The sequence below is a fragment of the Halyomorpha halys genome, unplaced genomic scaffold (assembly GCF_000696795.3).
Source record: "Halyomorpha halys isolate HHAL.00 unplaced genomic scaffold, Hhal_1.1 Scaffold7.1, whole genome shotgun sequence".
NCBI classification, from domain to species: domain Eukaryota; kingdom Metazoa; phylum Arthropoda; class Insecta; order Hemiptera; family Pentatomidae; genus Halyomorpha; species Halyomorpha halys.
In genome coordinates this window covers 50,416-67,646 of record NW_027110368.1, presented here as the reverse complement: position 1 = coordinate 67,646, position 17,231 = coordinate 50,416, and the positions used below count along the sequence as shown (strand labels likewise).

At 31.4% G+C, this 17,231-nt stretch overlaps 1 protein-coding gene across 8 annotated transcripts; it reads right to left on the bottom strand.

Moving 5' to 3' along the window:
* Positions 1-361: 361 nt before the first annotated feature.
* Positions 362-17,229, bottom strand: LOC106677160 (probable methyltransferase TARBP1). 8 transcript variants are annotated; one of them, XM_014414901.3, is made up of 11 exons: positions 14,266-17,216; positions 14,030-14,181; positions 11,676-11,747; positions 10,395-10,647; positions 10,088-10,240; positions 5,320-5,475; positions 4,599-4,775; positions 4,288-4,453; positions 2,402-2,679; positions 1,700-1,836; positions 362-564 (listed from the first exon to the last, which is right to left on the bottom strand). In XM_014414901.3, exons 1-11 carry the CDS (start codon positions 16,993-16,995, stop codon positions 408-410), a joined length of 4,431 nt encoding a protein of 1,476 aa, XP_014270387.1. In that variant the 5' UTR covers positions 16,996-17,216; the 3' UTR covers positions 362-407. The 8 variants fall into 8 exon arrangements, with proteins under 8 accessions (XP_014270387.1, XP_014270396.1, XP_014270420.1 ...); XM_014414910.3 differs by having other exon boundaries at positions 10,623-10,647; XM_014414934.2 differs by having other exon boundaries at positions 15,952-17,216.
* Positions 17,230-17,231: the final 2 nt, after the last annotated feature.

The window sequence follows — 17,231 nt, the reverse complement described above, 5'->3', positions numbered from 1 at the left end:
AATAATGATTATGGAGATGAGCTGTTGCAGATAGGAGTGAAAGAAGAGAGGCTAGGCAATGGTTTTTGGGTAGAAGCTCAGAGAAGTGAGAACATAGCCATCTTGTCATTACTTCAAAGGGGACAGGATGGCTATGTTGGTAATGATGAATAGACGTGATTTTTTAAGAAATAATAATTTCATACCATTGTGAACTTTTAGTCATACTAACTTTTATATAAGAGTTTTCTTCAACCTTAGAAAAAATATTTATTTATTGACTTTTTTCTTTGCTCTGATTATTTTAACCACATTCTTGTGTCTTTTTTTTTTTAATAATGCAATGATAAAGGAAAGCTAATCTAGTAATAATAGGACTTACTTATAAGTAAAAATAATTTATTTTTACAAAAAATCTATTCCTTCGATCACCTGTTGCACAGTGAATGCTGCTTGGAATATTCCCAAAGAAAAATCGCTCCAGTTACATGAACATTCAACGATCTCACGAGGCCAAGTTGTGGAATTTCGATATAGTCTTCTAGAAGAGGAAGGAGATTTGGTGGTATCCCTTCCTTTTCACTTCTATATAAACAACATAACAAGTTAATTGTGAGATGAATAATTAGAACATGTATAAAGCATTGCCATTTGTTGAGACAAACATACATCAATGTTATTACTTTTTTTTTTTATTTTAATGCTGAGGATTTATAATTTATTTTATCGATATAAATTACTCTAATATGTGTTTGGCTCCTTATGAACATTTATATTATTACAAAGTGACTTAAGTCAACATCAGCCTGACAATAACTTTATGAAATTGATTATATAAAGTAGCCGTTATAGCGGTAAGCCAATTTTAGCAAGAAAATTACAAGCATATCTCAATTTTAATTATATAGAATATTTGTTTCTGAGTTATGCTTTTCACATACACACACAGACTATTTTATGAGACTTGGTTATTTGGATTCAGAGGACCTTGATATGCGTATTTCCATGGAAAACTCAGATTTTAAATTTTTTATGATTTTAATACTTCTTTCCCTTACTATATCAATTATATATAGGTATGTGGAAGAAAAGATAATTATTAAATTATTGAGAATGTAAATATTGCAAATGAGTACAGCACATGCAATAATGAAATATTGTTCAACAATATCTTTTCATGTTATTAGATATTTAATTTTTATTATACATATTTTTTTGTATGATATGCAAATTTTTCACTCTTACCTAATTGTGGTGAAATAAAATATTTGCTTATAAATAATTTTTAAAGGGAATGAGGTGGCACAGTGGTAAGGCACTATACTGGTCCAACGACCCGAGTTTGAATTCGGCTGAAGCAGATACTTATTTTCTGTTACACTGTTACTGTGAGTCAACTCCGTGGGTTCTGGAGTCCTCCTGGGGTTCTCCCAGCCTCATAAAGGTACTCTTAATTGGGGAAAATTTGGCGTTAGAGCATGATCTTGTACTTGTATAACAATTGTTCTAAAAACAGTGTTTCCTTACAAAGTATTAAACTCATGACCTTTCATGGGTCATAGCATTTCAAATTATTATTTAAATAATTTTTTTTAAAAATATTGAGACAAGATTAAAAATCATTATTTTTTCTTCAATATTATGACAAGCAATTCAATAGACACAATAAACTTCACTTCAATTTAATTTTTAAAAACTCCATTAATAATTATAAACTTACCCTAGGAGTAGAACACACTGTTCTGGGAAATGATAACTTGTCAACGAAACACTACCCGTGGTCTGTTCAGCACCAATCAAAATATATCCCATTTTCTTCATGGATTTCAGATATTCAGCAAGATTATAAGATTTTACCTAAAATGACAAAAAACAAAACAAATATTAACAACTTCATGAAGAATACAGTATAATAATGGTTAGATTAGACATAGACCACAGTTGAACATAGAACCTTCAACAGTAACAATCTGGAGGTATCCGATGATACTGTACTGAGCCTGTGGGTTTACAAAGCCGATACTGATAATAATATTCAATAGTAAGATATCCGACTGTATTGACTATTCTACAGTTAAAGGGCCACCACTAAAAAAGCTATAATTGAAAAATTTAATAAAACAATTTTTGAGTATGAAAAGCTTTTTCCAGACCTAATCTCACTGATGCTTTCAATGAATCAACCTTAATCTTTAACAAAGGCTGTAAAATGCTAAACTGAAAATATGTTATTTGGGTTGAATGTAAGAAAAATTTTTCTTAAGCTTGAAAATTTTGAAGAAATGTTAAGATATAACCTTTTTAGAGAGATTTTTTCAGTTAAAATGTAAAAATGAACCCTTTAAAGCCATTACTGTAAAATAATGGGACCATCATCCCAATAGCTTGGTCTTAGAGGTATGAACTTATTCTTAACATTTACCTCGCTTATCCTCAAGTGTTTTTCCGCTGTCATACTCAAGCTTATGAATTCTTTCTCTTTTGTAACATCAAGATTTGAAACTACTAACTCTTTGGCAGCAAATACCTCACACGTTCTTGCAAGGCCTCCTAAATTAGCAGCTTTATCTACAAGTGAAGCAACAAGAATCAGACCGCCCTTTTGAGTATTAATGTTTTCTCCATGGCTTTCAAACATAGCTTGAGTAGGTAAAAATTTTTTTTGTATATTGGTTCCATCAATTTTATCGTCAGAATTTGCTGGGGGAAAAAAAGCAATATTATTTTAGAATGAAAATGAACTTATTAAAAATCATATTTTTAAGAAACAACAGAAATCAACCAGTAAATTAAACAGGAACTGTCCCATAACATTTATAGGGAAATAAAAAAATTATGTCCAGTAGTAAAAACCTTCAATTAAACACAGAGGACCAGAAAAATTATTTTTTAATATTTTAGGTGATTTCAGTTGTAACAGTTGAACTAAGAGTAAGCAATTGAAATACAGTAGAAATAATTAAAGATAGGATGAAATATAGGGAATATCATTAATTGAATGATTACTTATGGGTTGACGGTTGCAGTTCCTTTAAATATCTTGGTTCATAAAAGATGGAAAATGGGGTAATGTTTATTGGTTAAGCAGGTGGAAAGAAAGAATAACTGAACCAGATGTAGACTCATGTAAAAAGTTCGATGGTAATAAATATCCAGAGATGAATACAGAATTAAATTGATAAAAAATATTGACAATGAACGGCACAGCAACTCAGTATAAATCAGTAAACCACTGAAGAGCAAGGTAATAAAGACACATGCTATAAGAGTGAACTTGAAGGGTGCAGAAGAACTATTGTTTGTATCAGTAGTAGTGGGGACAAAGCGTGCGAAAACCCAGACGTGTGGTTTCAATGTTATACAATATATTAATCTTTTGAAAACGGAAAAGAAACATTTAGACTCATTACATAACTAAGAGAAACGAGATTAACTAAAAAAATAATGTGAAAGGAGAATACTTCTTAACTGGAGTTGCGAGAGGGAGGAAATCGACCACCAGTCATCACACTGATGTCTAGTTTTGGATGTCCAGAGTTGACAAAGTGCCATCTGGTAAATTTTCAGTCCAGCTCAGCCTAGATCTGCTGACCCATCTCCATCCATTTATTATTTCATCCAGCATCTTTTTGGGGATTTATCTCTTGGCCATTTATGCCAGATATCCCTCTCACTTTAGATGATTTATCTTAATGATACTGACATTGTCAGAATCATTGTAATGGGCCATCAACTCGGTATTAGTGCGTCACCTCCAGACTCCATCAAAATAGATCACCCAATAGATTCTACAGAGGAGTCTGCATTGAAATCTATCAACAGCCAGTTCCTGAGTTCTAGTAAGTGTCAAGAATTCTGATCCAGAAGTCAGCACTGCTCTAATATGAATCTTATACACGCATATCTTTGTGGCCCTAGATACCTCTTTGCTCTTAAGGGTACCTCTGGAGTCCATGGTAGCACCTATTAGCAACCACTATCCAGTGATAGATTTCAGGATTGATTAATATTGTATCTAATCCTTCTACTTTCTCAAAGGTGTATTGACTAATATAAACCTGCTATAACCGCCACTAAACGGTTTCATGCATGTAGTTTGTATTTGTTTTATTTATAGCTAGTCTCTGTTTCATTCATAACTAATTCAGTTAATGTAATTCGGTTTTCAAAGAAGGCATCCGTCATCAGCCAAAAACAAGAATATGAGAATGCAAGAAGAATTTTAAGTAAAAATTAAGGCTTTTAATAAAACAAGGAAAATTATTATGGAAAAGAAATGTAGCATCTATTATAAACAATCATGTTTACCAGAATTTTTTATGATCCAAACAGGTGATATACATGATGTTAAAGATTTGTTATGATCTTCAGAAACATTTTGAATGCATAAATCAGAATATTTTCTAAGGATATCAGGGTGAATCCATTCTTCAACACATATGTTTGAAAGACGAGGTAAATCCCAATATATAGTCTAAAAGCAACACAATAGTTTAATTCCTTTTATTTTTTAAACATGATTTTAAAAATATTTTATTATGGAGTCATATAAGTATTTAATTAATAGCTTAAAATGAAAATATTGTTGCTATTCTATTGTAATAGGAAAAATAAAATACCTGCAATGTAAAATGATTTATAGGATGAAATACACGAAAGTAAAAATCATTTTCCATTTTTTTTGCATTTACTAACATATTACCCTCATGCTCATACATTTTCCACTGATTTTTAGAAATGCAATGATACTTTGTAGAAAGCTCTGGACATAAGTTCCATAGCTTACCAAGAAGAATCTGAAGGAAAAATCAGCCTTAAATAACAATAAATTATATCATAAGATGATCAGGGCTGTGGTCAAGAAGTATGAAAAACATAGTAATAAACTATTTATTTTCTGCATTTAATTATTATTCTCATTTCTACTTTTTACTCATACCACATTCTTCCTTCTTTATAAGATTTATCTGTAATCATAATTTACTAATTACACTAACCATTTAATTAAACTAATAGGTCTTTTCAATAATATATATTATGATGTATTTATTCACTTTATTATGTTAGTTATTAATTTTTTTCATATTTATCTTGATTGTTTTTATACCTCCACCTTTACCTTTTTTTCTTTTTTTTTTTTTTACCCTGAAATTGGCTAAACCTTATTTATATTTTTTTATTTATGATTGACGTACAACATAAGTTAAAACGTTGGGAGAAAATAAATAATTAATCAAATAAACCTTCTTGACCGGAGCCCTGACCATCTCCTTATGGTCAATCATCTATAATTAGAAATAAATTATATCAATAGGACAAAATATTTATATGAATATTTACCTGAGCATATAATCTTATATTAAAGTTTTGGGACATACACCAAGGTAGAATATGTTCAACACACTGTTCAATAAATTTATTCTCATTCAATACCACTGATAAATGATAAGCAATTGAAATAAAAGAGCACATCGATCCTAATCTCTCATTTCCAGCCTGGAAAACAAAAAATAAATAAAATATTATTTATATTTGTATATATTATGTAATTAAATATGCCAAAATATTAATTTTAATTTTCTTCTAAAGAAAAATAAAATAACATCTTCAGATATATCATGTATTTCCAGATCCATTAGATTTCACTAAAGCTATTTTTTTAGCAGATTGGTAATTAATGACATATATCTAACTGAATTGCAAAAATGGATTTTTTGCTAAATGCATATCTCAAGTAGTAAATGCATTCCTATAACCCATTAAAGACTCTTTGGATATGGTTATTCAACTAAGGAGCCTTAAAATAACATTTTGATACCTTGATTGCCCAATACAAAACAGCTCGTTGTTAGTATTATTGTCTAAGATTTCAATTATAGGGTTACCTTGTTTGTTTGCTGGCCATATAAGTAGCCTCGTAATTGGGAATGTGTTAAGATCATATACTTATAAATACATTTTATAAGATACTTCTGAATTACCATTGCAATCTTAAATAAATAGGTACCTAAATAAATCACCACGTGTTCAGGATTCCTAGTTCTCCCTATCCCTGCCAACGCCTACTGACACCTCCGCGAGGTGTTGTACGAACAACAGAGGTGGGAGTTTGTCATGCCTGTCAATATGACAGACATGACGGACCGTCTTAAACACCCAAGCTAGGCGTAGGGAGCTCGAGCTTGGGCTGAATGGCAGAGGTTATATAAAAATATACTGTCTGTTATTGACCCACTTGGGACCGCCCATTGTACTTAATCCCCGCTGCAAGGAGAGGGGATAGTGCTTTTAAGAACCCCCATTTTTATGGGAACAAAAATAAACCCGAACACATTGCTTTATTTTTAACCTTTTTCAGGTGAGATGGTATGTCCAAGAAGGCGACGTGCGATCAACAGGGCTGCTGCACAACATCCGAACACAGAAAGTCTTCTGGGCCCAACAACTATGGTTGATTGATTTAGTCAGTTAGTTTTTTAATTAATTTTTTTTTTCTTCTCTGTATATAAATTATAATTAAGTGTGGCCACACTGTTTTTTGGCCAATAAATGTTATTATAAAATTTAAATTACCTTAATAATTACTATAAACTATTTTTCATGTCATCATAGATATTCAAGGAGAGAGGGTTAGACCAGGTGAGGAGGTAACATATTGTAATATTCAAAAAATATTAAAATAAAATAAATGGAATTTGATATTTCTAACTTAATTCTCATATATAAAAGATAGCTTGGGTTCAAATGAAAATCTTTAATATTTAACAGATAGGAGAATTTTATTTAAATTGTATAATATAATAGATTCTTAATCTAAGGGTGGGTTTCTAGGCAATCAGAAGCAGACACTTTTACTATTAACACTTAATTAAATTAATATATCTTTTAGAAATAACTAACCAATTTCATAGAATCTTCTTTTGATGATTTTCTTTATCTTCTTATTAAACAAACACTAACTAAACAAAACTATGGTCCTCTAAAAGTTTTCAACTCACTTCTCATCCACCGAAGTGTGTTGTTTGGCGATCCAAACAAAGAATCCTTTTTTCTTTGTTGCTGACTCTCTGATGCCTCCTTTTTCAAGATATTCACCCTTGAGCTGGACAAGAGATGATGAGGACCTCCTCATCCAGGAAATATCATTTTCCGCCCGCGCCAAAGCAACAAATGTCCAAAAACCAAGTTTTCTTCCTTCCCGTTCTCTCGTTAGTTTTCAACATCTATTTTAGCACTACGGTTTTGAGTTTTTCCTATGATTTCTTTTATGAATAATTTTCTTTAATACTTATTCTTAACTTCTATTTTTTCTTAAATGTATTGTAATTTCAAATATGATGGAAAGTTAAAATAAAGTTTTTAAAATATTTGAATCTGCTTAACATGGCCCTGATTCAACAGACTTTTCAAAGGACTTGCGCCGCCATCTTGGCTTTGCACGATATCTTTTGTGACAGTATATTTTACTGATTAAAATTGGTTAGCTTGCTTTTAAGTTTAATGCTACAAATAAATTGAAATGAAACATACCAAAAATCGTTTTTATACATAAAAAATAACTATTTACTCATAAAAGAGGATATTACAATATTTTAGTGTGAGGATAAGAAGGCTATTTGATGCCACTCCTCACCTGGTATATTTAAAGGATAAGGTGATCCTGTTACTCAATGGATTAAGTAGGATAGGGGGTGCGTTTTGGGGCCTTAGGTGCCCTGCCTTGACGACCATATATAAAGGTGTGATCCTGGGTATTTTGAGGTATGCATCCCCTGCTTGGAGCCAGAACCTCACGCAAACACAGAAGAGGAGACTGGCCACCATACAGAGATTGGCTCTGCTGAGGGTCACGAAGACCTATAGAACATGAGGGCAGTGCAAGTGCTGGCCGGAACGATGCCCCTTGACCTCATCCTCAAGGAGGACATCCTTAAATATGAGGTGAAGAGATGGGGACTGGAAGCGCTACCGGAGGAACTCCGGGAGAGGATTGGTGAGACTCCAAACTTATGGAAGAAATAGACAGTGGACAGAGAAAGGAGAAGTCACTGGTTACGCGACAATAGCTAAAGTGGTGGAAGGTGAGTTACCAATACTACAATACCGCTCACCACTTTTAGATAAAATACCCACTTTAGACACCAAGATTAGTTACTTACACCCAAAGTTAGATGATTTGATACAGGGTTTAGTGGAAACCCTAGGAGATTATCTTGCCTGTTAATCAAGAATGGTTTTGACAGGACTAATGGGTGCAGGGGTTTACATAGAAGAATTAGGCATAGAACTAAGCTTCCCACTAGACAAGCACTCGACTGTTTTTCAGGCAGGAGTGTTTGCCATCTTGTCAGCAGCTTTATGCCTTGAAGTCACTAGCTGTAAAGGACTGGCATCACCTTCAGATAGTTTGCCCTTCAAGCCTTGGAGTCACCTCTAATTTGGTAAGAGAGAGTAAAGAAGCCTTAGAATCATTAGCGTGCTTAAAGAAGATTCAGCTTGTGTGGGTCCCAGGACACAAGGGAATAACATATAATGAAAAAGCTGATCAGCTTGCTTGAAACGGGACTAAGGACCCTCCTATAGGACCAGAACCATTCCTAGGCATCTCTAAAAGGCATCAGAGAAAAGTAGTTCTTGACTGGACATGGAAGAAACCAGGTAAAGAGTGGAGGGACTGTATAGGGCTGAGACAGGCCAAGATTTTAATAACTAAACCCTTTATTTCTAAAACTAAGTGGCTGATAGACCTAAACAGAAACGAACTCTGATTATTAATAGGAGTTCTTACAGGTCATTACAGACTTAAAAGATATTTTAAGATATGTGGAGTAGTCCATGATTAAACATGATGCTTATGCGGACAGGCCACTGAGACTGCCTTACATTACATAGCAGATTGTGGTAGGTATGTGACACTAAGATACAGGCTTTTAGGCTCTGATAGAATTAAAGGAAATTCCTTCCTTCCTCTATAGATTAGGAGTCCTTTTTGGATTTCATTAGAAAGTCGAAAATGTTCGATATAGGGGAATAAGATATATAAAAGAGCCATTCCATTGGGTTGTCTTGGGGATGGCAAAAAGGATCAATAGGCCCACTTACCAGACTTGTTTCCCCCACCATTAGCAGTACCAGTATGGAAGAAGCTGCTGCGGGAGGACTCAATAAAGGAGTGGAATGGGCAGTGGATAGCAAGCCAGAAGGGCGCTACTTTGAGAAAATTTTTCCCCACCGTCCAATCAAGATTGAAGGCTCAGTGGGTCATCCCAGATTATTGTGTCTTACTGATCCTAACAGGACATAGGAGGTTCCAGGGAAAGAAACAGAGCTTTGGAAAGAACATCGACCCCCGTTGCCCCACGTGTGGAGTTCCTGAAATAGCAGAACATGTAATAGTGGATTGCTCTGCCATGTAAGAACACTGAGCCAGGCTGTCAAGAAAGAACGGGATTTTCGCCCTCGCCGAGTCGGACTTTCTCCGTCTGATGGAAGAAGAGAACTATCCCTTCTTCAGGGAGTTCGTTTACGGGTGGAAGGAGGTGGTGGGCCCCACACATTACATAATGGGAAGATGGACAGGAGCATTCTAAGATGGGTGACAGGTCTATACACGGGACACTGTCAGTTGAATAAGCATCTCTATTAAATGAGACTGATAGAGTCCCCAATCTGCAGGTTCTGCAGAAAGGATGATGAGGCTCCTACCACATCGTCTTTAGATATGATGCATTAGCAAGGATACTATTCCTTGTCTATGGTAAGGATTGGATCTTAGACCCTAAACTTTGCGAGACGGTTGATCCATATACAATGTCCAGATTCTCAAAGGCTACTGGCTTGCTTTGAGCAGAGGAGGGATGGTGTACAATAGGCCCTCTGTGACCTCAGTGCACTCTATTGGGGGGGGGGGAAAGTGATAAAATTCTTTACTAGTATTAAATAGATATTGATTGGAACAGGCGAAAAAAGAACTGGCTGAGGAAGATATTAATATTGGTCCAGGAAATAAAGGAAAGCACATCATATTGCATGAGTGGTAGAAAAGGATTTATCTTCATGTTTTTAACAAAGTAAGGACTAGGAATGAAAAATAAACAATGCAATTTACCATAGAAAAGTTATTCCAGAATGAGGCCAAAAACAAAGGATAATGAATAGTTAGCCTCATGAAGAGCCATTCTAACTGGTATCGGATGCTTGGTTGTTGAGAACAACTAATGATGCTTTGTAAAGTCCAATTATAAATTATTTCAGGCAAATCCTAGAAGCATTCATAAAAATAAATATAAAACATTTACCAAACAGGATTCGGATTCATTTGATATTGAACCTTCTTATTCATTGAACAAAATGGCTATAATTTACAGGCCTTAAAAAACAACATATTTTTTAGATAATTAGGAAACAATACCTACTTCTAATTGGTAAGAAGGATTAAGATAAATGTAATTTTCTAAAATCAAGATAGCTTGTAACAACTTATTTTTTTTCCGATGAATTAGTGAATCATTGAAATATCTATTGTTGTTTTTTGTAAGTTCTTCATCATATGAAATGAGTTCTTGAATAACTTTGACTATCAAATGATTTCTATGTTCAACATTACTTAATGTTAACAATAGATGTAAAACTTTTAATCTTACTTCGCGATCGGTTTTCAATATTATCCTGGGAAAAGAAGAAACAAAGATATAACATTTATGTTCAACTATATATATACAAATAATTAATTTTATACATTTTAACTAAGTACATACTGTCATGTTTTTTAAATTCAATTTATATATTTTTTTAGATAAATCCTGGCAGGAATTGAGGAAATGAATTTTAAATAATTAATTTTTAAAATACAAAAGTTTGTAGAACTATTAAATCAGACTTCTATAAAAATGTGTAAAACTTTATACCTAGCTATAACTTCAGAAATAAAAATAGTACAAATATTAAAAACATAATATATATTATATTAATATGTACACATTAAAGTAATAGGTAGCCAAATAATTTATCATGGTAGCAGCTACATGTTAACATTAACCTTAACTAAATTCATAGCTCCTTTCTTTAAAAAGAAATGAGCTGATAGACTGTAACCTTCCATCACAGATTTGGCTAAGGTGATCACTCATTTGTAATTTCTTCCTCTTCTCCTTGATATGCCAAAATTTCAGTATGGAAAGCCTGAGCTAGTGTCAATCTGAACAATTGGTCTTACTTGTGCCTTGTGCATGGATCTTTCTTCTTGCCTCTCCTAACTTGTCAATACAATTCTTTTATGTAACACTAGGTCATGTTTAGAACTGAAAACAACCCATTAGCAGCCTGGATCATACTGGAAAAATATCGGGAGCACCTCAGCTGACATTTATGTAAAGTATCTTTTAGTGTAGGAATGTCTGAGGTTCTCTTTCTTTGTTTCTAATGAAGTATACATAAGAAATTCCTCGAACCTTTTTTTTTTTTTTTTTAGGAGGTCTTTAATTATTTTTTAAATTGTATATCAATAACGTAAACAAGTTTCAGCATACCATAACAGCATCAGATTTTGACTAGCACAAAATATGGATTTTAACTTGTTTATTACAAATGATAATAAACAAAGGATCTAATCTAATTACAAAATGCTTTATATATTGATAAATCAATAAAATCTATTTACATCACAGAAAATATGACATATAAAACAATATACTTACCCTGAACCAAAACTTTCCATCGAACCAGATTCAATCAGATTCATTATATAATCACTAACCTCCATCTCCATTCTGCAAGAAATTTACAGATGTAAATACTCAATAATAATAATAAAGATTACACGAGAAACGTTTTGCATCAGCAGTGAAATTTTTTTTTAGGTTCTAGCTGTTTATTGAAAATTTCATTATTTCAGGATTAGGAAATGGAATTTGAAAGAGGGAGATTTCTCTTAATTAAATGAAAATCTCTTTTATTCGTAAATTTATATTAATTCTCTGCACTACAGGAGAGTTCCCAGACCACAGAGTTAGTACACAACTTATATAACAGAATAAATAATAATCTGCCACATTATATATTACTTGATAAGCTACCCCACTCTCCCAAAAAATACTTAATAATACAATTAATTGTTTTTTTAAGATTAACAGAATTTCAATGTGGTTTCACTGGAAAAAGTACGTTAGTCTTTTTTTTATTATTCTCAATGCATTTTTTTTTTTTTTGCAATTCTGAAAACAGTCTTTTTGGTCTTAGAAATAATTATAATAAATAATAATAATTGAGATAGAACTTATTCTACTTATTAATGTTGATAAAAAAAAGAAAATAGGATTTGTGAAATCTTAATTAACCCGTCATCGGTTGCTAGGTCGATTTTAACACGGATGGCTGCGTGTGAGACATTTTCTCACATTTCTTTATTTAGAGATCTTGAACGTATTTTTTAAAATATAAAATTTTGATTTAAATTACGTTTATTTAAGAATAACAAAAAAAGTATTAAAAAAAAATTATTTTGATACAAGAGCAAATAAAAATTCATAGTTTTAAAAAATTCAAAAAAACAAACATAATTATAAAATATTAATAAACATAATATAATATTTAGTACAGACAAAGTTATCAAAAGAACCAAAATAAAGATATATCGTATTGTAAGTATATAACACTAATCTTAAAAAACAAATGCTCAATCTAAAGAAATCTCTTGTGCACAATTGGTGCAAGTGAACACGTTATGACTGGGACATATTGGTCGTTTACACTAGTGGCAATTCTTTTTTGTTTAGAATGCCTGAATATAACCCAGAAATTTAGAAATGTCTCACGAGAAGGGAATATTGCCCGGGAAAGAGAGCTGGACGCTTACCCAGAGCTGCTAGAGTGGTGGAGGGGGTGAGGTATAAAAAGGAAGATATTTTGAACTACAGATTCCAAGAAGATGGGAACTACAGTCTCCCTCTTGCAGCTTCATGACCCGAAAAAAAAAACAATTAACATGAGAGAAATTCTCATGCAGCGACCAATGATGGGTTAAAACAAAAAATACAATGTTTTTCAATTGGAAGGTTTATCATTATTTTCTATATTCTATGTTAGTTTTTTGATGTGAGATTCTTCCTATATTTTCTCACTACTGTATATTTTTCTAACATCTATATTTTGGGGCTCTTTCCCAATTTTCAGGATAATACATCTTAATAGTAGTTACATAGTCCTAATCCATATAAAATACTTTGTCATAATATCGTTCAATTTATAATGTTACTTTTTTCAGTGTGATAGATTGTGAAAAGGAAAAAAAAGAGTATATATAATAAATTGAACTAAATTATGACAAAACATTTTATATGGATTAGGACTATGAAACTACTAAAAAGATGTATAAATAGTCCTACTCCCCTGAAGATAGTGGAAGAGCCCGGAAATGTAGATAAAAGAAAAATATGTGTATTTAAAAATAGTGATACATTATGATATTTTGCAACTGAAAGTTTTATTTGTGATTACCAAAAATAATAACCATGAAAATTATTAATAATATCGTAAGAAAGACAGCCAGTTTTAAATCTACCTTTCCTGAAAGATTTGGTAAAAATGAGTCAGATAAGATGATGACTCCGTATAAGTATTAAAATTATGAATTTTCGAAATAATATTGAATAAAGGTGAATTATTCAAATATTGATTTCAATTGAAAATTACTAAATCGCTTAGTATTTTTATTCACATAAATGTTCCAAAATATACCTAAAATTCACAGGAAAAAAATATTTAAAGCAAATTAATGATCAAAAGAAAAAATATATAAAATATGATAGAGAACACAGATCAGATCCTGAGTAACAGTTCCAATTAAATAATACATTGTAAGTATAGAAGAGGTCAATAGAGGCACACTACAGAAGCCGTAATTTGGAGTTACTTGGACCCACAGAAATTAGATAATTGAGTAAAAATAGAAATAAATTTTCTTATGTGGTTTAGTATTTTAAACGCTTAATAGGCTATTTAAGTCTTAGAATTAACAATATATATCTCATGTATACTAATTACAAATATATACCTTTTGTCTTTTCTTAAGATCGCTCCAAATACAATGCCTTTGGAAATTATAGCAGAAAATTGTGGGATAAAATTCAATTTTTCACAATGATAAAAGAAAATGTTGACTAATCCGGTCAATTCTTCACCCAAATCCATTATTTTCACTGCATACTGAAATAAAATAATTTAAAATTGTTTTTCCATTTTGACTCATAGCAACAAATAAGTATAGTAACTTAGAAATTAAAATCTTACACCACTAATCAATTGATGATAGTGACTATTTAATGCAATCCCATCTTGGTAAACCATTCTCATCCATTCACTTATGGTAAGCCAAAATAATTCTGTTTTTCTTAATTCAAAACAAGAATCCCAAGTAATTGAGATGAACTTTTGTACATCTTCAACATTTTTATGCAATGGTAATAAGTAAATGAAAGATTTTAAAATTGGAACAAGTGATTGTTTACCATCCTCATTAATTGCATTAAAAGCAGCATTGATAAGAATTGAAACTGGAAATTCTTCCAAGAAAACTTGCAGGCCTGAATTATTTTCTAAATAACAAGTAAATATAGACCAAAGTGTATGCATTATTTCAGACATAAGTTTTCCTCTCGTGTTGAACAAAGGGTCGACAGTAGTAGATAAATGGCTGAAATTCTTACCAAATAAACGTGTTTTGAAAATACTGTGAATAATATCATTTTCAAAAAACGTACCATTAAAATTAATATCATTTTGCACCAAATATTTGTAATAATGATGTATAATTTCTAATGCGAGATATTCATGATAAGAAGATAAATTCAAAGTCAAGGAGTGAGTTGTAATTTTCAATAGATTCAGTATTTTAGCAGAAGATCTACTAGCTAGGTATTTGTTATTAATTATTTTGTAAAATGTTTTCTCATATAATGTTGCCATTTGCATATTTTCAATTGGTCCTTTCTGTAAACGTACTTCAATGTAATGTAACAAATCTATTATCCTATTCTCTATAAGACATAATAGTCTGTTTTCTTTTTTTCCCTGATCAGGGAAGGAGGAACAATCACTAATTATGTGTTGACAAAATTCTAAACAATTATCTTGTATTTTTAAACAAGAATAAATTCTTTTATCACATTCATAGAACTGTTCAAATATAGAATCTATAAATATTTTAAGATCTTCCCCAAAAGGAAATTTTTCTGAATCGGTCATTAAAACAAGCATCCTACTAAATGACTGAATCGAATTTGATGTTTCGACCCCTTGTGGTTCATTGGTTTTAAAAATTTTATTGGAACAAATTCTGAAAAATGCAGTTATTTCACAGGTCAGGATACTTTTAATCCAATCAACACATTTTTTCCAAATACCTGTCCCCCGTTTCAAAGATTCTTTAGAGTTGAATAAACCCAATATGTTTGTTATTGTCATAATATCTACATCACTGTTTGTTAAATTACAAATACATTTTAGCAATGAACATTGAATAGCAGATCGAATATAAACATTTTGATTCTTAAGGCTTACAAGTAGAATCTTCTTCAAGTGGTTTAAACAATTATCATTAAACAACGATTTTGGTGGTATTTTACTAATTGCACTAGTAATGTAAAAAAGTGGAACTGGGCCCCAGGAAATAGATGCTAAATGATCTAGAATGTATTCAAATAATATTCTAGATGAATCCTTAATAGCTACTGAAGTAAACCATTTTTCTAAAAGATCTTCATGGTTAAAATTTGGTGTAGAGTTTTTTTCCGTATTGAATAGGAACATATTATTTAAAGCATTAAAAAAACAGATTAATAGTTCTTTGCATTTAGCATCATGAAACAGAGTATCAATATCAATATTACAAAATTCGATTAAGCACCATTTCACAATAATGTGAGAGGGATGTTTTAGTAATCTAATAAAAACACAAAATAACCAAGCATAACATACTTTCCTATTTACTGAACATAAAGAATGTAAATCTTCAAAACCTTTTAATGCCGGTGTTATCAAATGTGTCTGTTTTTCTTCAACTACTTCCAAAAATGTAAATATTTTATTCCAAAACTCAATCAGCTGAAATTTGTGTTTATTATCCCAGTAAAAAATGTCTTGTTCAATACTTGGATTATGTTCTGCCAATTTCTCAATATATAGTTTTAATAAAAATAATGACTGTTTACGGATAATGCTGTCTTCATTATACAACCCTTTAAGAATGATTTCCCAAAACTCTGGTTTATCATAAAGAGGAAAACATAATTTGTTATGTTCAACAGTAATAAAATTATCACTTAATAAACAAAGGTAAAATAATTGTTTGCTGACATCATTTTCACTAAAATTGAGTCTGGTAAGTTGTAACCAGATTTGTTCCAAAATTATATTTGAATCTTGAGATAAGACAAATTTTGGCAAAACAGAAACAAATATTTTTCGAGCGACATCAATGGCAAGATTGGGTATCAAACTGATCAGAGTAGTGTTCAGCATAGTGGGTAATTCTAGGTCTGTAGGATTCCCAGATTTGAAACTACACGTTCTTTCTAAAACATGCAGGGAATGAGCCAATTTTGTATAATTATCAGCCTGATCAATAACTTTTCCAGACATAAATTGCAGATTGGTTTCTATAAATTCGACTAGTTTTAAAAAAACTTTGTTTATATTAGTCATAGGAATTAGAGGTAGACAATTTTCAATTACCGAACCCAACAAAGCACAGATTGTAATATCCTTATCTGAAATGTACTTTAACAAATCTACAGATTCATAGATTACGTTTTCATATGAATAAATTGAAATTCCTTTACAGTTAGATCTAAAAAGTAAAAAGTAATTGAGAGCTTTTAAATTAACAATTGATCTATCACCTTTCAAATCTGATACAGTACATTGCAATAATTTATCAACAGTTTTTTCTTCATTATAAGTAATTTTTTCTAACAGATCGAACACATCACTAATTGGAATACAAGAATTGTTAGTCCTCATTTTAAAATACAGAAATTCGAGCTTAAAACACAAAAATACACGTGGTTTTCTTCAAGACATTTAGATAATTTAATTACAAATCGTAATTAATTGGCATTTAGACTTCGAATATGGTAATTATATTGAGTTTCTCATTTTCTTTTGCATTAAATAAAGAAAATAACAAAGGATTTTATAAAATCGTGTAAAAAGAAATCAAAGATTTTTAAATGTCAAAGCTTTGCACTATTTACATA